This window comes from Phyllosticta citriasiana, assembly GCF_038021145.1.
Source record: "Phyllosticta citriasiana strain CBS 120426 chromosome Unknown IWZ02scaffold_10, whole genome shotgun sequence".
Taxonomy (NCBI): domain Eukaryota; kingdom Fungi; phylum Ascomycota; class Dothideomycetes; order Botryosphaeriales; family Phyllostictaceae; genus Phyllosticta; species Phyllosticta citriasiana.
The window spans coordinates 948,857-969,588 of record NW_027117287.1 but is presented as its reverse complement, the minus strand read 5'-3'; the positions used below and the strand labels follow the sequence as shown (position 1 = coordinate 969,588).

Below are 20,732 nucleotides of genomic sequence, written 5' to 3'. Positions count from 1 at the left end.
CCGCAAAGTGGTCAGACTGAATCTCACCTTGAGTTTTGTGGTGGAGCCGCACAATAATGGTGAGATGAGTTTTGAACAATGCGTGTATATATACTTGAGCGTCCCTGTCGCGGTCAGTCTAGACCAACGAAATCATGATCGAAAAAATGGCACAACCAGACACCGGAGCTATCGGCCCTCAATTACGCAGCTCCTGCGACTCGTGCAACTCAGCAAAGGTCAAATGTACCAAGAGTCGACCTCAGTGTGAGCGGTGCGTGGCTCGCGGTACCGAATGCGTGTACAGCGTGTCGCTGCGTTCCGTCAAACGCAAGAGAGGCTTGGGAAAAAAGCATTCGCGCTCGCCATCGAATGCACTCAACACCCCGGCTAGTATAATCCTGGATGACTTTGTCGACTTTGATCCCTCGGCGGCAGACATGGGCCTGCCACCTCCATGCCTGGATGACTGGAACGTCAGCTTTGACATGCCTTTGTTCAACAGTCCCGACCTCACGCCTGTCTCAACAATGTCAGCTTGCTCTTTTGCCTCTCCAGAATCTCCATCGGCAAAGTCGACTTGCCAGTGCCAGCAGCTCATCACCGCAAAGTTGGCCCAGCTTACCGCAAAGGACCAAGAGACAGCAAGCCTCCCTCTCGACTCTTTCCTCACCAACAGCAAGGCAGTAATGGATGTTTGCATTTCTGCCATCAACTGCAGGGCCGCGAATCATAAGGAAGACCTCCAGCTTGCTCTCGTTCTCTCGGCGCTTTTGCTCCATCTCGTCGGCATGTACGAAAGCAAGCTTGCGGCCAGCTCTCGTCCACATCATTACGGTGCAGCCGCTCCAATTAGACTATCTTTCGGATCCTACCAGTTCGACCATCAAGACGCTCAGATAATGGAGGCAAATTTGATCCACCTTGAGCTGTCGAAGATCCGAGGCATGGTTGAAAGTCTCGACCAGCGATTCAGCACCCCAACCAGATCATCGCCGGTACTCAAGGACGATGCAGACCCAGTCGCTCCACTCATCGCTCATGTTCGGCGGAGGCTGCGGCGCAATTTTGATGCTGTGCGAAGCTGTGTTGCATCTCCAGAAATCGTTGGCCAATGAGGAGGGAATGTTTCGAACGCTGGTATTCCTTCAGCCATGTGCGGAGTGCACGGGGAATTTCTGGCGGCCCATGGACTGCCTGAGGTCTCATAGATGTAGGAACCGCGTGGTCCCTGTAAAGTTGACTATTTTTAAAGAAGTTTCCCCATGGTACTAAGAGCTCGAGGCGTGCGGAATTGAGTGAAGACTGCGGCGTCGAAACTTCAAGACCTGTGCTTTAGCATCAAAGGAGCACAAGTACCGTCCTAGGCATCAACGGCCAGCCTGCCAGCCTGGGTTCAGAGCTGCCTGCGGGCATCAACCATGCACAGCTGAACCGGTACTTGGTTCACGATATCATGAAGCCCTTCCGACAGTCTTGTCGGCAAGATGGCCTGATTTGCATCGGATGTTCCTTCATGGGGGATGATGTTGTTTCGCCGTCATCCAAACATGAGCACAAAGATAGGTCAGGTGGATTGGAGTCACCCTTCGCATAGAATCGTCCTTCACCACCGTGTAGCTGTCGGCACACACAAGGTGTGGCCTGTGCAAGATCCACGCCCAACGCACAAGTTACAAGTCAATGGAGACGCGTTGCTGTTGCCACATGCATGATCCGATGCTCAAAGTTTCGGCCGCTTTCGGGAGTCAAACAGGAGTTGTAAGTTGGTGAGTAGAAGATGGCGGAAAAGATGACGGTCTTGCTTCCGATGGAGATGGACAGTGAAGGTGAGTCTTAACTCCGGACTGTTTTGAGTTACCGACCTCGGAATAGCCGGATGAGCCAATCACATTACCTTGACTAACGACACCAATTTCATCCCTTATCGCTCTCTTCTGAACACCCGACGCCACGCTAGCCTGGGAAGCTCTTATCTCTGCCGCTCTGCATCGATTTCCGCCAACCAATTCGCGCAACACAAGCTGGCCGAGGAAAAGGACGTGGGCGGCATACCCATCGGTTTCCCCTGAGCTTGCCGCCGAAATAGCATGCCGGTTTTCAGCGTCAGTAATTTTTGAGGAACAAACGTAAGATGGACGGGAGATTGTGCTTACTCTTCCCCGTTGATGTAGCCTTAGCTAATGAGGTCTCCAAGAGTCCCTTACTACTCTAGTTACCTAGGCTTAGTATTTCATGCGTAAATAGAACAAAATCAGATGCTAGGGTAAAAAAAGTCAGAATTAGACCTCTAAGCAGGCTGCCTAACCCAAAGTTGAAGAATGTTATGAAAACTTACTGACGCTGAAATCCGGTGGGAGAGTATACTGCTCGTGGAAGCAACCCGCCGCCAGCGGCCGTGACCGCTCGTCGGAGAAAGTTATCAGCGCTGTCGCGCGCGATCGGAAACGTGGGTGCTGGCGGCTCTACATGAGCAATTCTTTGCGCAGTGTTTGAAAATTCTTGGGTCAAGCCTGATCTTGACAGCTTCCTCCGCTGCTGGTCGTTGAGCCGCAAAAATGGCAGCATTGTCACTGGAGTCTGGCGCGGCGCCGCTCAGTAAGGCGACGGGATATGGAGTAATCATTGGGCTGGGGTTCTTATTTGCGTAAGTTGAAAATGAAGCAACATAAGACGTTGTGCTGACAGTGCCAGATTTGCAATGATGTTGACGACATTTGTGCTGAAGAGGTGGGTCTTGGTTCTATTTAATCTTCCTAGTTCCAAGCAAACAAATTTGGATCTTTTGGACCAGTCTAATTGGCGCAGGTACAACAACGAATTGCAAACGAGTGAAATGTTCAGCACCGCCGGGCGGACTGTCAAGTCCGGTCTCGTGTCCTCCGCCGTCGTGTCCTCATGGACATGGGCGGCAACACTCCTCCAGTCGTCCGGAGTAGCGTACAAATATGGAGTCTCAGGTCCATTCTGGTATGCTTCTGGAGCAACAGTGCAGATTATCCTCTTTGCGACTCTTGCGATCGAGTTGAAGCGCCGGGCGCCGAATGCGCACACGTTTCTCGAAGTCATTCGAGCCAGATATGGCGCAGTTACGCACGTTGTTTTCATGATCTTTGGGCTCATGACCAACATTCTTGTCACTGCTATGCTTCTGACCGGAGGTTCTGCCGTCGTCACTGCCCTGACGGGAATGCACACGGCAGCGGCTTGTTTTCTGCTGCCAATCGGTGTCGTTTTGTACACAATGTTTGGAGGCATCAAGGTCAGCAAGATCTCGATTGCATTCGAGTACTTTGATTCTAACAAGTTTTAGGCGACGTTCCTTACAGACTACGTTCATACCGTGGTAATTCTAGTCATCATCTTTCTGTTTGCATTCACGACGTATGCAAACAACAGCCTTTTGGGAAGTCCCGGCAGAGTTTACGACCTGCTGGTAAATGCTGCTCAACGCCATCCAGTAGAGGGCAATGCCGAGGGCAGCTACCTTACTATGAGGTCTAAAGAGGGTGCCATTTTCTTTGTGATTAATATCGTGGGCAATTTCGGCACAGTGTTCTGTGACAATGGGGTGAGGCAACATCGGCAGGACCCCTGAGACCAAACCAGTAACTAACAAATTTGAAAGTACTACAACAAGGCTATTGCAGCCAGCCCCATCCACGCACTCCCCGGCTATATCATGGGCGGCCTCAGCTGGTTTGCCATCCCATGGCTCGCGGCAACAACAATGGGTCTCGCAGCACTCGCGCTCGAGAACAACCCCGTCTTCCCAACCTACCCGAACCGCATGTCGAAGGCCAACGTGTCCGCAGGGCTCGTCCTCCCAGAAGCCGCCGTCGCGCTCCTGGATAGCTCGGGCGCGGCCGCAGTCCTCCTCCTGATTTTCATGGCCGTCACCAGCGCCATGTCCGCGGAGCTGATTGCCGTCTCGTCCATCTTCACCTACGATCTGTACCAGACGTACGTCAACCCGCGCGCCAGCGGCAAGCAGCTGATCTACACGTCGCACTGCATGGTCGTCTTCTTTGCACTCGCCATGGCAGCCTTGTCCACCGGCCTCTATTACGCCGGAATCAGCATGGGATACCTATATCTGCTCATGGGCGTCATCATCTCGTCGGCCGTGCTGCCCGCATCCCTAACGCTGCTCTGGTCCCACCAATCCCGCATCGCCGCGACGCTCTCGCCTATCCTCGGCCTCGCCACGGCCCTCATCGCGTGGCTCGTCACGGCCAAAAAGGAATCCGGCGTCCTCACCGTCGACACGACGGGCGCCAACAACCCCATGCTCGCCGGCAACGTCGTCGCGCTGCTCTCGCCCCTCGTCTTCATCCCAATCCTAACATACATGCCGGGCCTGGGCGGGCCGCAGCGCTACGACTGGCTGAGCATGAAGGCGATCCGCAAGGCCGACGACGCCGACGTGGCGGCCTCGGCGCACGTCGACCTGGAGCTGGTGCCGGGCGGGACGCGCAACTCGCAGCTCGAGGCGCAAGCCGAGGCCGCGCAGCTGCAGCGCGCCAGCCGCATTGCGCGGGCGCTGACGGTCGTGCTGGCGCTGTCCTTCCTCGTCCTCTGGCCCATGCCCATGTACGGCTCGCACTACATCTTTTCGAAGCCCTTCTTCACCGGCTGGGTCGTCGTCGGCATCCTGTGGCTGTTCTGCAGCATGTTCTGTGTTGGCCTGTACCCGCTGTGGGAAGGCCGCGAGACCATGGCTCGCACGATGCGCCTGGTTTGGAAGGATGTTTTCGGCCATGGCGCCGGCGTGAGAGAGGTCAAGGAGATGGCGCGGGCCAAGGACGCTGAGGTTGTTGTTGAGAACGCGGTTGTCAAGGGGAGTGGGGAAGTCACGCCACCCGATGAGCACGAGAAGAACAAGGAGGTGGAGAAGGAGACTGTAGAGGTCAGACAGGCGGGCCGAGTTGAGCTGCCAGCATGACTCTGCACTCTGCATGATATCTCTCCGTCTAGCTTTGAGAATCCACAAAGACCACTGTTTAACTGCCGATTCTTCAAGACTTTGCACGCAATCCCTTCACACGTAAACCCCAGGCCCTCCTTACTGAGCCCAAAGTAGAGCGAAGAAATCATTGACCAAAAAATTTGAGTTGTGATAGAAGAATATCTAAGTATACAGGCAGCGACCAAGTGGGAGATGATATCGTCGGCCTTATCCGTGCTTCATTGGAAAGATGTCTACCGCGGGCGACCCAAACTCCAAGTTCCCACAGGCTCGATGCCGGCCGTGACCCATCTGCGTTGCTATGGTCATGCAACCATCCCGCTCGTCTTACATTCTCCTTCTCCTTTTCGATTCCAAATGATATTCATTTCGTCATGATGATTTACGCAAAATCAATCTTCCAGCCCTTGGTGATGCTCACCTTAGGGTCTCTCACGACGGCATAGTTGGCTTTGCCCTTGGGCCCGGCGTGCCATGCTATTTCTACCGCCCGTCTGCGCTGGCTCTCCTTGGCGCCCTCCTCACTGACATACACCTCGGACTTGCCGGACCACTCCTCTGGCGCGCCAACGATAATGACCTTCTCCACTCGGACCTTGGCCTGATCCTTCAGGTAGGCGGGAGTCTTGGGGCCGGATGTGCCAATGTCGATGGAAGTGAGTGCGTTGGTCTCCGTGTCAAAGAGGAAGCGACGGTGGATCGAGGCGCCCTCGAGGTAGTCGTAGGTGTCGCCATCATCAACGTAGAGCTCGCCTGAAGCCTTGCCATCCTTTCCAAGGATAACGACCAGCGTGTAGGGGTCGTACTTCATGAGGCTAGAGCTGCGACGGGGACGGTCGCGGCGCGGGATGATGTGGCCGCCCTGCATCAACATGGGAATCTTCTCCAAGGGAGCGTCAATCTTGTAGTGACCCTTGCCTTGGTAAACGGTGTAGTCAAAGTAGTCAAAGTAGGGTTCGTCGTCGGCAATGTAAATGTCAACGCTGGTAGCGCCCTCAGTCGTAACAGGCTTGGCTAGCAGACCAGTGTCGCCAATGTAGAGCTGATCATCAATGGCGAATCCCTTCTCATCCGTGGGATGGACGTAGTAGTTTGGCCGGATGATCGGCGCGCCCGAAACACTGGCCTCGTGGAAGGCAGTGTACCAAGCAGGGAGAAGGGAGTATCTGACTCGGAGAGCCTGGGTGATGATCTCCGTGTATGGCGAGCCAGCCAGGTAAGGCTCGCGACGACGAGTATCAATGTGGGCATGACCGCGCATAAAGGGGTAAAAGATGCCCGCTTGGTACCAACGCGTCAAGAGGTCCTTCTCAGGGTTGCCGAAAAAGCCACCAATGTCGGCTCCGGCGAAGGGGAAGCCGGAAATGCCCTGGTTCAGAGTCATGGGGATGGAAGCTGCAAGGTGGTCCCAACGGGCCTGGTTGTCACCAGTCCACATGGCGCCGAGCCTCTGGCTTCCCGAGTAGAAGGAACGAGTCAGAATGAAGGGACGTCGGACCTCGCCCTTCTTGCGCTCTACCATGGCCTGGAAAGTCGCGTTGTGGAATGTCAATCCGTTGATGTTGTGGACATCGCGATGCTCCCAGTTGCCGTAGTGCAAGTTGTCCTTGGGCATGGTGGTCTCGGGCCCGTTGAAGACGGACGGCTCATTCATGTCGTTCCAGATGAACGTGTTGTGGAAGCTGCCCTTGAACTTCTCGTACCTGAACAAGCTCTTCCACCATTCAATGGATGCCGGGTTGAAGGTGTCGACCCAGTAGGAAGATCCTGGCCAGCACCAGCCCTCATAGTCGCTGCCATCCTTGGTCTTCGCGGCAAGACCCTTACTCCTCATCTCTTCGATGATGGGGTAATCTGGAACGTTCTTGATGTGTGGGTCAATGATAGCAACAAGCTTTCGATCATGCTCATCAAGCTTCTTGTGCATCTCTTCGCTCTTACCGAAGGTCATGGGGTCCCAGGTGAAATACTTCTTCTCGTGAGTATATTCAATGTCGAGCCAGATGACGTCGTACGGAATGTTGAACTTGTCCATCTTACGGTCAACGTCGATAACGTCGTCATCGGTGACATAGTTCCATCGGCACTGGTGGTAGCCAACCGAGAACTCTTGTGGCAGCTGAGTGTAGCCAGTGAGCTCGGAGTAGCTCTTGACCACGTCCTTGGGCTCGGGGCCCAGGAAGACAAAAACGTCCAAAAGACCACTCTCAGAGAACCAGTGGGTCTTGGTATCCGTGTGTCCGGCGACTCCCATGCTCAGAGCATTGGCAGTGCTCTTGGACTTGACGATATCCACCCAGGTCTCGGCACCGTTGAGCCAAAATACACCCACAGTAGAGTCCTTTCTGTGGGCCTGCATGAAAGGAATGGCGCCGTACAGGGTCATTGGGCTATCCATCAAGTATTCGAACACATCGGCGTTGTACAGACGGTACGGCTCATCGTAATTACCCTCGCCTCCGCTGTTCTCGTCAGCTGCATGCACGATACAACAGAACTTAGGTACTTACCGCGTCTGCTTCAGAGACAGAGAGCTTGCATGCTCTGGAATACCATATACGTGCTCGAAGCCTGGGAAAGTGATGTCAAGACCGACACTTTCTGGGCCCCTGGGCTTCGAGTCGGTGTTTCCACCGAACGACTCCTCCCACAGCGACGTGTCGTCTTCGAAAGGCAGCACTGGAGCCTCTTCAGGCTTCTCTTCGCCCTCGGGCTTGTCGACCTTGGGCCGCCAATGTTCCATGTTCAATAGACCCTCGCCATTAAGCCTGACTTGTGTCTGTCCATCGCGTCTAAAGTCGATGCCTACAGGGGAGTGGCGAATGACGGCTTGAAACTTGCCACCAGGGCCATAAACAACCTTGGTGATGCCCTCGTCCGCGTCTGCACTGACTGCTGCGCTGGTGCTGGGCTCCAGACCTCCAACGATTGCCCAGTCCTCGGCCTCATTGTAGCGCTCTTTGCGAGCTTTGCTCTCGTTGCGGAGCTCAATCTCGCCCTTTTGCCTCTTTTCTTCGTCAAGCGTGACACGAACAGTACCAGACTCGAGGAAGGAGATTGTCAGAGGAAGTTTAACCTCCTCTCCGGCAGCATTGATCTTCTTCAAAACTGTACCGGACAGTTTGCCATTGTCAAAGGTGATGGAGGTCGGGTCGAGACGGTAGGGAGACTCCCAGGTGGAAGACAGCTCAGAAGCCTTGTCGGCGAAGGCTCTGTTGCGCTTGCAGAAGCCAGACTGAGCGCAGGTTTTGAAGTTTTCGTGTTTGACAGCAGCTGCACTTGTTTTTAGCTTTGTTCGCGTCCCTGGAGCTGTCGAGATGACGTACCTATGGGTGTAAACAAAGCACAAATGGTGGAAACCACCAGGAACACAAACGCCCAACTTCGGAGCGTCGAAGAGACGGACAGCATTTTGAAGAAATCCAGCTGCCGTCCGAATGCAGCGTGGAGGGGATCAATGGCAGCTGTTGCGTTGGATGATGCCAGCTGGTGAGCTTTCCCCGGGCGGCGGGACGGGAGCGGAGAGGCGCACGTGACCGGCTCCGATCCCCCAATGGCCATCCCGGCGCTAACCAAGGCTGCCCCACCACCGAAAAGATGCAAAACGACACACCCGACTCGTCCTCCCTCCCACCCATCTTCAAGAAACTCCCGCCAAAAGACCGCGGTCATCTCCTCAAAAACATCCAGGCCCACGCCGAAAACAAATCCGCCAACATGTCCTCCTCCGAGCAGACGTACGTCCGAGCTGAATCGAGCTCCAGCTCCTAGCGAGGGGTAGCAAGCGGTGAAGCTAACTCGAGCATGCAGCTTCATTGCCGTCAAGCCTGACGGTGTCCAGGTGAGTAGCGACTCAATTCCTTCATCAGGACAGTTTGCAGGCCGTCCTTTACCCCAAAGTCCTCTTGTTCCAACATTCCTACGCATCCGCACCCTCATCCGTCACTTGCCCCTGGTTAGACAATGCAGCCTGCTAACATACCGCCAGCGTGGCCTCGTTGGTCCCATCATCTCTCGCTTCGAGAACCGTGGCTTCAAGCTTGCTGCCATCAAGCTCGTCACTCCCTCCAAGGAGCACCTCGAGACCCACTACGCCGACCTGAAGGGCAAGCCCTTCTTCCCCGGTCTCATTGCCTGTACGCCTGTCCTTTCCAGTACTCAATACAAATGAATATAATGTTTATTCTCATCTTTTAGACATGGGCTCTGGCCCCGTCTGCGCCATGGTCTGGGAGGGCCGTGACGTCGTCAAGACTGGCCGCACCATCCTGGGCGCCACCAACCCCCTCGCCTCCGCCCCTGGAACTATCCGTGGCGACTTCGCTATCGATGTTGGAAGGAATGTCTGTCACGGGTCTGATTCTGTCGAATCTGCCCAGAAGGAGATTGCTCTGTGGTTCAAGGACGGCGAGGTCGTCTCCTGGAAGAAGAACGAGTAAGTGGACCACCAAAACTAAACGAGAATAAGCAGGAGCTAACACAAGCAAACAGCTTCGACTGGGTCTACGAGAAGGCCTAAATTTCCATTCGTGGTTACTTGTGATGGACAATGAACCAAAACAAGGCTGCAGGAAGAACGACAACATGGATGAATGAAAATCAAAAGACCATAGATGAATGCCATGGAGACAAGTCTTGGTAACTAATATCTCTACATGCAACTGTCTACCTGACGATATGGATGGTTCGGGAATGCAAAACTCGACGGGACTCGGAAAAGTCACCATCTTCAACCACTGAAATGCCAAGACGGAGACACGCCCACCACTACTCCCAGACGCTGCTAGTTCTCTTCAGAAAGCATTGATTGACATGCATTTGTCTTTACAGTATACATGAAGTCCTCCTATCTCCTACACCTACATTTCCTCAAACAGAGCCACGGCCTTTGTCGCCATCACTGAAGCAGCCTGAACGCAAAATCGTCGACGACACACAGCCACCAACTGTTCTTGAAAGCTGATTGAATCAGTTCTATCACTGCAGTCCTTCAAGCGGTTTGAAAAAGACGCCTTAAATATCCCACATGAGCGCCTGGCGAAAGAGGTGCCTGAATTCTCCCCGCCAACTCCTAACCAAGACGTTTAAACACTTCCCACGCATGTGTCCCGACAATGGTTAAATGGCATGTATTCTCACTGAAAAATTGCCGCCGTCTTTCTCAGAAGTACTCGTAGATGCTCTGCATACGCCACCCTACCTCAAAGCAACCACTCCATCCATCCATCAACCCACCCACCCAGCCCCCAAGTCCCTCCCAGCCTACCTCACCTCACCCGCCAAGCCCACAAAGTATCTACGCACCTACGCCCGCAAGTGCGCCCGCCAAGAAGAAGCCTCGCTCGCCCCCATACCGTAACCTAGTCATCGACCCCTTTTCCCCATACCACAACATGCACGTCGATCCATCCACCACCTCACCTGCCCATCGACCTAAAAATAGCACAATAAGCGAGCGGGTGACGAAAAATATAGTGGCTCAGCTATTCCGTATTCTGGCTGGCTAGTTGGGATGGGGGGAGGCTCGGCTCGGCTACATGTACCGAGTTCGTGACGACGCATTTGGTTAGCGTGGGTGGGTGGGGTGCAGGTCGTCTCAATGGCATAGGTAGGTATGGGTAGGTATGGGTAGGTAGGTAGGTAGGTAGGTAGGTAGGTAGGTAGGTAGGTAGGTAGGTATAGGTAGGTAGGTAGGTAGGTATAGGTAGAAATAGGGAGGTAGAAATAGATAGGTAGGTAGGTATGGACGACGTAGGAGTAGGAGTAGGAGTAGGAGTAGAAGTAGGCTGATGGGGATGAAGAGGAGCAGGAGGTTGCGGTAGGAGGTTTAACTGCCAGGTCCATGAATGCTGCCTGGCTCTAAATGTGCAATAATGGGATTTGCATCTTTCCACCATCTATACATCCCTACCACCAAAACCTCAATTACTCCCTTAACCCCTGCACCGACCTACCAAGACCAAGCATGAATGAATGCTCCCAGCACAGTCCCCAGCCAGCCGCCAGCCACCATGTCGCATGGCTGCAAGGAAGCAAAACCTCCCGTGACAAGAATTGGAAAAAGACATTCATCAAAGCTTCCCCGTGACCCCACGCTCGTTAGCTATTCCAGGAGAAACAGCCCTTTTTCAGGAGGGAGCAAGCAAGCAAGCAAGCAAGCACGCTAAGCTAGGTCTTTCCCCTTAGCCAGCCAGTTAGCCAGCTTAGCCAGCCAGCCAGCCAGCCCTACGCCGTCCGCCTTCACAGCCGGCACATCTCAAACGCCCGCGCTACGCCACGCTAGCTGTCTAGGTAGCTAGGTAGCAAGGTAGCTAGCTCAACGACGACGACGCCGCCGCCGCCGCCGCCGCCGCCATCGGCCCGGTCGCTACCACGTTCGCGGCGCATGGCGTCATTGCGGAGGAGCAGCCCGGACAGTAACGCTGTCAGGAGAATGGTAGATAGATAGATAGATAGAGGGGATTTGACTCGGGATGTATGTACGTGCTGTACGTACTGTACGTGCTGTATGTGCGGTATATGCCATGCTCGTCAACCTCCTGCGACATGCGGCGCCGGTGGGCTGCGGGCCGAGACGGACAGACAGACGGGCGGGCTGGCGGTTCGGGATGGAAAAGAGAAGGGATACTGGGAGGCAGAGTTGGAGTGGTGCAAGGATGGATGGACGGATGGATGGGTGTAAAGGCAAGCAGATCACTGTATGAGTAGATAGATGGCAGGGAAGGAGGAAAGAGGTTGGGAAGAGAGAAGAGAGAGAGAGAGAGAGAGAAAGATGAAGGAAGGTGTGGCGACGGTACGGGCCGGAGGGACGGGGAAGGCGGAAGGAGGATCGACGGGGATGTGGAAATGAAGGAAGGATGGAAAGGCGCAGGGAGGTTGGGATGGAGGAAGTGGATGTAGGTAGGAGTGTTTGGACGACATGTGGTGACTGGAAGGCAGATGCACGAGGCCAAGTGTTTGGTAAGAGAAAGAGAGGCATTGTGAGAACATAGACAGCAAGAGTGAAAGAATTTGAAAAGCAGGTTTCTTTTATCCCGTCCGTTGTCGTTTTCATCCATCTGACCTGTTGTTCCTCTTTTTCTACATGGATCCGTTTACTGTACGGTGCGGTGCGTTCTTTTACCCACTCTGTCGCCATGTCTTCCTGCAGACGCTGATATGGAGTTTAGGAGCGACGATAAAGTAAGAAAGAGAAAGAAAAACGGCAGAAGAAGCAACAAGCTAAAACAATGGTCCACGGTAGTAAAAGGGCATGCCAGCACGCCTCCACCACCTGCAGTGGTCTGAAGAGTATTCTCGCCAACAAACCCACTGCGACCTTACTCAGACGACCGAGAACTGAGCGAGAAGAGTAGGACAACCAGCCAGCCAGCCCTCAAGCGGACAAGTAAATACAAGAACGAAAACGCTGTCAGAGCGTAAGAGATTGCTAGAACGACGAATGGGAAGAACAAGAGGAAGAACAAGAAGAGACTTTGGGAAGGCATCACTGCCCAAGGCTTTGTTGTATGTATTGCTCGCATAAACGACAAGTCCATCTCCACCTGCCATATCATAGAAGATGTTCAAGAAGCGAAAAAACATTGCAATCGACCAACTGACTGATCGGCCGACCTGACAGAGCCACAAGCCGGCAGCCAGTAGCTGGGTCAGTTGCGCTCAACTCAAGCGCTAGGCCGAGCTGGAGCAATCGAGTAGCAGCAGTAGTACGAGCGACTGCGAGGCGGAGCGAAGAAAGAGTTAAATGCAGCAAGAAGCAAATGCCCTCCGTCCATCCGTCCATCCGTTACGTCCCACTCTTTCCGTCATGTTCGCGTCATTGGTCATCAAATGCTTGCTTGCCTCCCCTTCTTACGTCCATCGGTCCGTTTGCCCACCGAAATCCCGCTTTCCACATTGCCACTGCTAGGCCCTGTATGATACATACCGGTCTTTGTACACGTGTATCCATTCATTCATTCGTCCGCTCATGCTTGTCCACTTGTATCCACATGCACCGCAGTGATTAGCAAGCCACCACCACGCAGTGGTGTCGATGACAAGGCAAGAGAGAGAAAGACAGGCAGGCAAGCCTACAAGCCGGGACCGTGGCCATGGCCATGCGCGTGGCCGTGGAGGCCCCTCCTGACACTGCCACCTCGGCCAACGTGACCACGAAGGTGCCCAGACCGGCGTTCGTAGCCACTGCCCGAGCCAGACCCCGAAGAGGTGCTGTTCCAGCCCTGCCCCTGGAACGCCTGACGGCCACCAGGCGTGCCGGTCGACAGGGGCACTCCGGTAGGCGCCGTGGGGGCGGTGGCTGACTGAATGGCAACGACGCGCGTGGTCAGCGTTGTGAAGAGCGTCTGCGTGGCGCGCAGCGTGTTGGTGGTCGTGAGCTCCTGCGAACTGGGCTGCGGCTGCGGCTGCGGCTCTTGCTGTTGCTCTTGGCCGGGTTTCGGTTCTTGCTCTTCCTCTGGGGTGGGCTCGAATTGCGGTTCCTGATTGCTCTGCGGTTGGACCTCCTCCTCTGGCTCCTCAGCGGGCTTGACGGCGACGGGCGTCGGCGTGCCGCTCACAGTAACAAAGAGCGTAGTGGTGGGCGTGAAGGTCTTGGTGACGCGGAAGGGGCAAACACTGCCAGTGCCCTGAGCCGCAGCGGTTGCCGTGGGAAGAAGTGGAGCGGCAGAGGTGGAGGAGTTGGTGAAGGGGAAAGGCGGAACAATGACAGGTGGCGTGTATGCTGGCGTGGAAGAGACGACAGCCGGCGTGGTCTCCACCTGGAGAGGCGTACTGCTGCTGGTAGGAGGAGTGAAGACGGAAGCCGGAAAAGACGACTCGACCGGTGCCGGCGAAGACGTCGACAGGACGACCGGCGACGAGGTCGGCGACGCGACGCTGCTAGTGGGAAAGACGAACGAGGTGGGCGCCGGCGCAGATGTCTCAACAGAGGAAGGAGCAGGAGCAGAAGAGGCAACGGCACCACCCTTGTTGTCGACGTACTTCTTCAGCTCGCCGAAACCACCGTACAGGGGCGTGTAGTCGTAGAACATGCGGCCATTCCAGATGTGCGCGCAGTTTTTGGCATCGGCCGACTTGACGTCGACTTGGCAGTGTCCGGTTGTCTGGCCGCAAATCTGGTCCCCGGCGCCGGTGGAAATGTCGAGCTGGCCATCTGGACGCGAGCATTGGTCAATGACGAGGAGATGCTTGCAGCCGACAGTGCCGCAGACTTCAATGCAGGAGCCACAGGTGTTCTTGGTGACGCCGCCAAACGCCGTTACGGAGGAGAGGTCCAGAGAGTTGTAGGAAACCTCGCACCACGGTGGGTTGCTGTCGGCAATGCCCGAGGCGTAAACCATGTAGTCGTGGAGAGTGGCATCGGTCTGCATGTTGTCGAGAGAGACGGCAGAGACGGTGGCCATGAGGGCAGCCAGAGAAAGCTTGAGAGAAAGCATGGTGTTGGAGTTGACAGTAGAGACTGGATAGATTGAAAAGTTTTGCTTGTTGTTTTGGACTGGAAAGAACGGCAGCTCAACTGCAAGACAAGTGAAGCCTCAGGCCTCTGTCAACTGGAGCTAAAGGAGTGTGGTTGTGGGTGGTGGTCAAAGGAACGGACGGGGACTGAGACGGATTGGATTGACTAGCTCAGCATGACATGACGGTCAGTCGGACGAGATGGGTAGCAGCAAGTCATTGTCGGCGGGGGGCGGGGGGAGTCGCGATTAGTTATAGGGCGGGCCTTAACGTTAAGCACTCTTGAGCGGACATGCAGGAACCGAACGAACAGGCTGTGATGAAAACTGGATGGGGCGCCTGGCGTGGCGATGTCATGGTAGGGTAGCTGGACCGACTGCCAACGCCAACGCCAACGCCAACGCCAACGCTGGGTGGCTGCTCGGTGGGACGCCAGAATTCAGGAACAACCAAATCACGTCGACGGGACAGGGAACGGCCTTACGGAGAGCTCAATTGCGCGCCCGCTCCCGAAATTGCGACTGGGATCAAGATCTCGTCGTCTACATGAAGGTACAAAAATCCATCACAGCTTGCTCCTGGTCTTGCCCACCCCCCAGAGCTCGGCGCTGGGATTGCGCTCGCTGGTCGCCGGCTTGCCATCCTTCCCACTGTCACTGCCCTGCACTGGACCCACGTTGTACGGCACTTGGTCGACATAGAGCGACGCCGCCTTGGACAGCGTCTCAATCGCCTCGCGCTCCATGCGCTGCACCAGCTCGCCGCACGTCGGAATGTCGTGGATGAGGCCAATGACCTGCCCGGCCGTCCACACCTGTCGTTCGTGTGAGCCTCGTAGCCGCTTGTGCTGTCTGTTGTACACCTGTACCGCCCCCGGACGCCCTCGTATTTGGCCTTCAGCCGTCGGCATCCCCGCCCGCGGCCTTGTCCAACGTCACGTCACCCTCAACACGAGTGGACGGCTGCCTGCGAAAAAGAAAGAGGTTGGAGAATTGCACTTACACCGTAGTCCTTGTCCCCGTTGAGAAACACCTCGCGTCCTCTCTTGCCCGACACAAATGGCGCCACCTCCTCAAACTTGCCCTCTTTGCTCTCCTTCTCGACCTTGACTGCCTCGCGCGCGACCTTGTTGCCAAACAGTCGCGTCGTGTTGCGCCACCGCCGAAGCACGAGCTCCGTGTCCGTTTCCTGCGCGTCCACAATCGTCTGCTTGATCTTGTGGTGGATGGGCGCCTCAACCGTGCACATGAACCGCGTGCCCATGTTGACACCCTCGGCACCAAGAGACAGCGCCGCCGCGAGACCCTGCCCGTCGGCAAAGCCACCGCTCGCAATGAACGGCACACCCAGCGTCTGTCGCGCCTTGCTCAGCAGGATGAAGTTTGTAATGTCGTGCTCGCCAACGTGGCCGGCGCACTCGAACCCGTCGATGCTGAGAAAGTCGACGCCCAGCTTGACGGCGCTCTGCGCATGCCGGATCGTCGTGCACTTGTGAAGAATAATCACATTTGCCGCCTTGAGCTGGCGGATGACGGGGCCTGGGCTGTTTCCTGCCGTCTCAACAATGTTGATTCCCTCGTCGATGATGACCTGCGCGTACGCGCCGTAGTCTGGCGGCACAAGGGCGGGCAGCAGCGTCAAGTTGACACCGAATGGGTTCTTGGTCATGGTCTTGCAGCGCCGAATCTCCTTGCGCAGGTCCTCGGGCGTCGGTTGTGTCAGGGCTGTCAACTGCGTTGGTTAGCCTTTTCTGCCTTGAGCATACAGACTGGTCAAACGTACGATACCCAACCCTCCAGCATTACTGACGGCGCTCGCCAGCTCCGCATAGCCCACCCACTGCATTCCGCCTTGGACAATAGGCACTGTGCACAAGACCCGTCAGCGCTTCTTCCCTGGCATCTACCCGCTCCATGCCTCGGGTGTACCTTTGATGCCCAGCTTGCGGGTCAGCGCCGTGTTGAAAGGCATGACTGCTCTGCTGTGTCAGATTTATACACGTCTTGAAGATCAGTACAGCCGGTCGTCTAGTCGCGCGTCTAATGCGGTCTCGCCCGTAGGGTATGGTGGACCAAAGAAAGTCGTGTCAAACAATATAAATGTCCAAACGCAGCCTTGTCAGTAGAGCGTTGATGGAGGAAAAAGCGAAGCGTCTCGCAGGGTAAGAAGGAAAATAAGAAGCAGAGGAGGGAGAAGCAAGAGGATCGATTAGTCGTTCATGGCATCGTTTTCTGTAGTCTGCGCCGAGGTGAACGGAGGAAACAAAGCACCACACCACCGCTGCGCTCCGCATCCAGTCGCCCCGCCAGGGACCATTGCCGAGAGCCAGCCGAGGCCAGCCTGGGATCCCCGCGCCTGCCTCTGACCGCCTGACAGGGGCCCGGGGAGAACATCGATCTCCAACTTGGTCTGTGCGCTATCACATGCGTTATGAGCGCTCGCTGAAGAAATACATCGTGAATAACAACAACATATTTCTCGTTTGAATAAATAAAGGACGAAGCATCGGACATGTGACCAAAAGTCTTCATTTGCCGTTGAATTCTTCTAGCGAAGACCTACTTTGGCTTCTGGTCAAACAACATCTCGCCTGAGCACGGAGAATATTTCACAAGCATGGTTTATGGAGTAGGGCCGTATAAACAAGTCATGGGGTCATGAGAGGCTTCACTCGGAGCTTTATGACAGGTCCGGTGCATGGAGTCTTGAGAAGTTGAAATACGAAAAATATGCCCCGGTTTTGCACGGAGAACTTGCAGTGAGTGAAAAAAAAAAAAAAAGAAAATTTGACACCCGGTATGGACAACAGCTCGCCAAGGGCACTTGTGATAGCCGATGACTGCACCCAACACATAGCTACGACCGAGCATGGCTGCTCCTTGGACGTAGCTGTGATGGCGGACGGCTGCTCCCTAGGTGACGGCTCATTTTTTCCTGCACCCTCTGTGATGGGGGGCTTGGTCCTCATTTCAGGCCTAGATGTATGGATAATCCAGATTTTGATCATAGGTATAATACAGACAGTCCATGTTCCTGTTGCATGGTCGATGCACTCCCATTTTTTCCGCTACCAAACGCCAGCCACATTTACCTGTCTACGCCCTTTCCATTCTTGAAACGCCGTCACCCCGAGTTGTGTGCCGCACGGTGCCATGAAAGTAGGCAAATCTTCCTGTATCCTGAAGCAAACTGGCAAGACCACGGTCGTAGATCGTCAAAAGGAGGCCGACTCCGTCCGCTGGATTTTAAGAAGCCATCTGGCCCACTTCTCTTCTTGGAGTCGAGGTTTCAATCCTGCAGCCAGGTCAGCGACTCACAAGTCAGCCTCATGTACATTCTTTTTCCCATCTGACGTGCAGGCGGAAAAGGAAGATTCGGACTCACCGGGCTTGCATCACAGCCATCACCGCGACGCTCAGAGCGTTCCTTGTCTTCTTTTCGTTCCCACTGGACTTGGTGGCGGCTGTGGTGGCGGCGACGGAGGATCCTCTTTCGAAAATTGGTGGAGAGACTGGGACTGAGACATGACTCTCGAGCGAGACGACAACCCGCCATTTCTTATTGACAGACGCGCCAAGTGACGACCAGTCGGAGGCTGGGCTGATGAGCTTTGATCGGAGTAGCTGAATCCATTTTCGGCTTTGCGGCGGCGTGGAAGGCTTGGACTGAAAAGCATGGTCGAGAAGGTCAAAGTCCGAAACGAAACGAAGGTGAGCAGACGGGCGCTGAAGACTTCTACTTTAGCCAAAGTTCAGACTGGATGCGTATATGCTGCCGAGAGTCGGGCAGCATTCGATTTTTTGCGTCAAGAGGAAGAGTTGGCGACGAGGAGCATCCGAACTCCAGTCTGAGAGGAAGCAAGTCAAAATAAGCAAGAATGTCGTTCTCGTAGAAAAACAGGTAAGCTTCACTGTGTTATCGAGGCCGCCACGGCCCGCACCGTAGATGTGGACTGGACCTGAGCGCTGCATAATGCCGCGAGTGTATTAGGTTATGGCTCAATGGTGGAGACGGAGCTGCCTGCGCCCGTTGGATGGAAGGCAAACACGGCCGGCATACTGGACCGATAGACTGTGACGCGAGAGTAAAGCTTTGTCGCATCAACCTCCGTCACGTTTCAAGCGCCGGCAAACTTGGAGTTGCGCAGGGCTGTCCCATTTTGACTGGTAAGACGCGGAGGGAATCTTGCAGATTTCCGGAGTTTAGTAAAGCAACCGCATTAGCGTTACAATGCGGCATCCAATCGAATCAAAGGCTAGACCTGCGTCGTACGTTGCCTCTGCCCCATTGTTCCTGGAATAGCGATTTGATCAAGGGAAATCTTCAAGTAGTGTAAGCAAGTCTGCGCCTTTGTGGTATTTGATACAGCACGACTCACGTACCTAGCCAAGTTTGCTGCACCTACATGTGCGGTGAATCGGCAAACCTAACGTGGCTAGCCGCACTGAACTCAGTGATTGTCAACACGTAGCCGTTGCTGCAGCCAGCAGCCCAATCCGCCATGTCCCGACTCCAGAATTTCAATTTCTGCCTTAACGTTCAGAACCAGCATCACCTGTAATTCCCGTTTCCAATCAGGCGCCGTCTCATTCTTGAAAATGGGGGTTTCAAGCATCTTTGTAGCCTTTCGACGGTCTCGGAGGCTCAGTCGAATGAAACCGAGCTCGCCATGCACATTTGGGCTTGGCGTGTTGAAACCATTTTCACCCTCAAGCAGCACGACGTTGGCCATCTTGACACCAAGCCATTCTATGCTTGGAGTGCTAAGGCCTGCAGTTTCATGCGCGAGGGAATCGGAACCGTATTTATATGTCGATAAAATGCCGATTCCATCCGGGTCGGAATCAACCAATCCGAGGATTCGAGTTCTGCCGTGAACTGTTGCCATAGCTTGACTCAACGCACGGACGAGTTTCCGGGTTGCCAGATCTGGATATCCTTTGCCCTGCAGAACATGAGCGTCAAAAGCCAACTGGGAGCATTACTCGGCTGGGAAGACGCGGCACGATCAACTGACCGTGACAATGATTCCCTGATTTTTGGATTCGTTCCAGAACGTCGACGAAACCAGCGAGCGAAAAGTTGCCTGAGGCTGATTAGGTCGATCGTCAGACATGGAGCAATGAGATAAAAACCTCCTTCTCGACAATGAGAACCCATTGAACTGCTCCAACATCGATGAAGTCCGATTGACCCAAATTTGGAACGATGGTCTCCTCAGAGTAAGTGAAGAGACGACGATGTTCTTTGCTGCCTCTGTTAATCGAGAAAGCTCCGGCTACCAAACCTTTGGCCGCGGCGGTCTATACAACGGTTATAAGCCAACCTGTTGTGACGGTGGATAAACTCACCACATTCAGCGCAAATCTGGACACACCAAAAGTGAATGCAATGTCATCCACATAGCGGTCGACCACAGCCTGGTTCAAGAACAAAGATGGAGTCCTGTAGTATATTTCCCTGTGTTGAATCAAGATGAGTATCGAGCATGAAATCACAATGCAACACGAAGCTTTGACAGAGACGAGGGAAAAGCAATAGTCAATGATCACCTCTTTGATATGGTTGAGCTGGAAAGAAGGCTCTCATATATGTGCTCCAAGACACGAACCACCACAGCTAGACAGATTAGCATCAGCACAAATTTCGCTGCATATGTCACGGAGTATTACCGAATTTCCAAGCAACGTGTGCTGACTTGGCTGGATACTCAATTAGTTGAAAAGAAGAAGATTTGGACGTTTGGCTCCTTGGTCGGTTTTTCAGTCGCATTGTAAGCACTCCCTTCTTGGCAAGTAAAACATCAACCAAGGACTCGAAGATGGCTTCAATTTTGCGAATGACTCTCCGTTTGTCAGTGTCGAAGGCTGATTCGGCGCGTGTGCTGGGTAAAACATTGGCTTGAGCGGACGACGTCGCCTCTGATTCGTCTGCTTTGTGAGGAGGCGCTTGGGGCTCTTCAACTCGGAGGGTTTCTGGGATTGGCTTCTCCGGCAAGCTCTGCAGGCCCAAATCGGCGGTTGTCGATAACCTCGGGGTTGAATTTTGCCAGTTGCTTGAGCCGAAGAGCATGTCCGAACAGTCGAGGTCCATTTTCGATGGGGAAAGTGTAAGCTCGCAGGCGGATGTCTCTGTGCACTCAAAGAGCATGAACTCCTCGTCAAACTCCATAATGGACATGTAGTGCCAGGCTTAAGAGCGGGAAGGCGGGTTGGAGGTGAGGTATCAGTGGATGAGTTGCTGTCGTGGACAGGACAGGAGTCACTGGCACCACCACCTCCGCTGGCAGGGAAAGTGGAAGGCGCACGGACTGCCGGCCTTATTCCGC

At 54.5% G+C, this 20,732-nt stretch overlaps 8 protein-coding genes across 8 annotated transcripts; 4 read left to right on the top strand and 4 right to left on the bottom strand.

The window, feature by feature from the left end:
- Positions 1 to 45: 45 nt before the first annotated feature.
- IWZ02DRAFT_40895 (uncharacterized protein) lies at positions 46 to 1,299 on the top strand. The gene has a single exon (XM_066765697.1). It carries the CDS (start codon positions 135 to 137, stop codon positions 1,095 to 1,097), a length of 963 nt encoding a protein of 320 aa, XP_066620889.1. The 5' UTR covers positions 46 to 134; the 3' UTR covers positions 1,098 to 1,299.
- An 834-nt stretch (positions 1,300 to 2,133) lies between these two features.
- IWZ02DRAFT_423476 (urea active transporter) lies at positions 2,134 to 4,924 on the top strand (the record flags this gene model as incomplete). The annotated part of the gene is made up of 5 exons (XM_066765872.1): positions 2,134 to 2,626; positions 2,674 to 2,709; positions 2,788 to 3,241; positions 3,293 to 3,550; positions 3,608 to 4,924. The coding sequence occupies exons 1-5, from the start codon at positions 2,538 to 2,540 to the stop codon at positions 4,922 to 4,924; spliced, it is 2,154 nt and encodes a 717-aa protein (XP_066620888.1). The 5' UTR covers positions 2,134 to 2,537.
- A 406-nt stretch (positions 4,925 to 5,330) lies between these two features.
- Positions 5,331 to 8,359, bottom strand: IWZ02DRAFT_381198 (alpha glucosidase II; the record flags this gene model as incomplete). Its single annotated transcript, XM_066765155.1, has 3 exons — positions 5,331 to 7,410; positions 7,459 to 8,221; positions 8,275 to 8,359. 3 exons carry the CDS (start codon positions 8,357 to 8,359, stop codon positions 5,331 to 5,333), a joined length of 2,928 nt encoding a protein of 975 aa, XP_066620887.1.
- A 186-nt stretch (positions 8,360 to 8,545) lies between these two features.
- On the top strand, positions 8,546 to 9,467 carry IWZ02DRAFT_381886 (nucleoside diphosphate kinase; the record flags this gene model as incomplete). Its single annotated transcript, XM_066765194.1, has 5 exons — positions 8,546 to 8,685; positions 8,759 to 8,789; positions 8,937 to 9,084; positions 9,146 to 9,383; positions 9,440 to 9,467. 5 exons carry the CDS (start codon positions 8,546 to 8,548, stop codon positions 9,465 to 9,467), a joined length of 585 nt encoding a protein of 194 aa, XP_066620886.1.
- Positions 9,468 to 11,405: 1,938 nt separating this feature from the next.
- On the top strand, positions 11,406 to 11,737 carry IWZ02DRAFT_457470 (uncharacterized protein). Its single transcript, XM_066767943.1, has one exon. The coding sequence runs from the start codon at positions 11,422 to 11,424 to the stop codon at positions 11,650 to 11,652; it is 231 nt and encodes a 76-aa protein (XP_066620885.1). The 5' UTR covers positions 11,406 to 11,421; the 3' UTR covers positions 11,653 to 11,737.
- A 1,283-nt stretch (positions 11,738 to 13,020) lies between these two features.
- Positions 13,021 to 14,385, bottom strand: IWZ02DRAFT_492498 (uncharacterized protein; the record flags this gene model as incomplete). The annotated part of the gene is made up of 1 exon (XM_066769855.1): positions 13,021 to 14,385. The coding sequence occupies one exon, from the start codon at positions 14,383 to 14,385 to the stop codon at positions 13,021 to 13,023; it is 1,365 nt and encodes a 454-aa protein (XP_066620884.1).
- A 584-nt stretch (positions 14,386 to 14,969) lies between these two features.
- Positions 14,970 to 16,375, bottom strand: IWZ02DRAFT_470895 (uncharacterized protein; the record flags this gene model as incomplete). Its single annotated transcript, XM_066768829.1, has 5 exons — positions 14,970 to 15,047; positions 15,081 to 15,218; positions 15,407 to 16,135; positions 16,187 to 16,269; positions 16,333 to 16,375. The coding sequence occupies 5 exons, from the start codon at positions 16,373 to 16,375 to the stop codon at positions 14,970 to 14,972; spliced, it is 1,071 nt and encodes a 356-aa protein (XP_066620883.1).
- Positions 16,376 to 18,844: 2,469 nt separating this feature from the next.
- On the bottom strand, positions 18,845 to 20,693 carry IWZ02DRAFT_40637 (Spo11/DNA topoisomerase VI subunit A). The gene is made up of 6 exons (XM_066765677.1): positions 20,077 to 20,693; positions 19,957 to 20,023; positions 19,756 to 19,864; positions 19,540 to 19,707; positions 19,422 to 19,490; positions 18,845 to 19,349 (listed from the first exon to the last, which is right to left on the bottom strand). Exons 1-6 carry the CDS (start codon positions 20,582 to 20,584, stop codon positions 18,855 to 18,857), a joined length of 1,416 nt encoding a protein of 471 aa, XP_066620882.1. The 5' UTR covers positions 20,585 to 20,693; the 3' UTR covers positions 18,845 to 18,854.
- Between the last annotated feature and the right edge of the window lie 39 nt (positions 20,694 to 20,732).

What these genes read in the sequence shown, in the direction of transcription:
- IWZ02DRAFT_40895 (XM_066765697.1), top strand. Translation starts at nt 135, where the DNA reads ATGATCGAAAAAATGGCACAACCAGACACCGGAGCTATCGGCCCTCAA.
- IWZ02DRAFT_457470 (XM_066767943.1), top strand. Translation starts at nt 11,422, where the DNA reads ATGTATGTACGTGCTGTACGTACTGTACGTGCTGTATGTGCGGTATAT.
- IWZ02DRAFT_40637 (XM_066765677.1), bottom strand. Translation starts at nt 20,584, where the DNA reads ATGTCCATTATGGAGTTTGACGAGGAGTTCATGCTCTTTGAGTGCACA. An exon ending in ACACGTTGCTTGGAAATTCG is followed by an intron (nt 20,024 to 20,076) that starts GTAATACTCCGT and finishes TAATCTGTCTAG; the next exon opens with CTGTGGTGGTTCGTGTCTTG. An exon ending in AGCTCAACCATATCAAAGAG is followed by an intron (nt 19,865 to 19,956) that starts GTGATCATTGAC and finishes GATTCAACACAG; the next exon opens with GGAAATATACTACAGGACTC.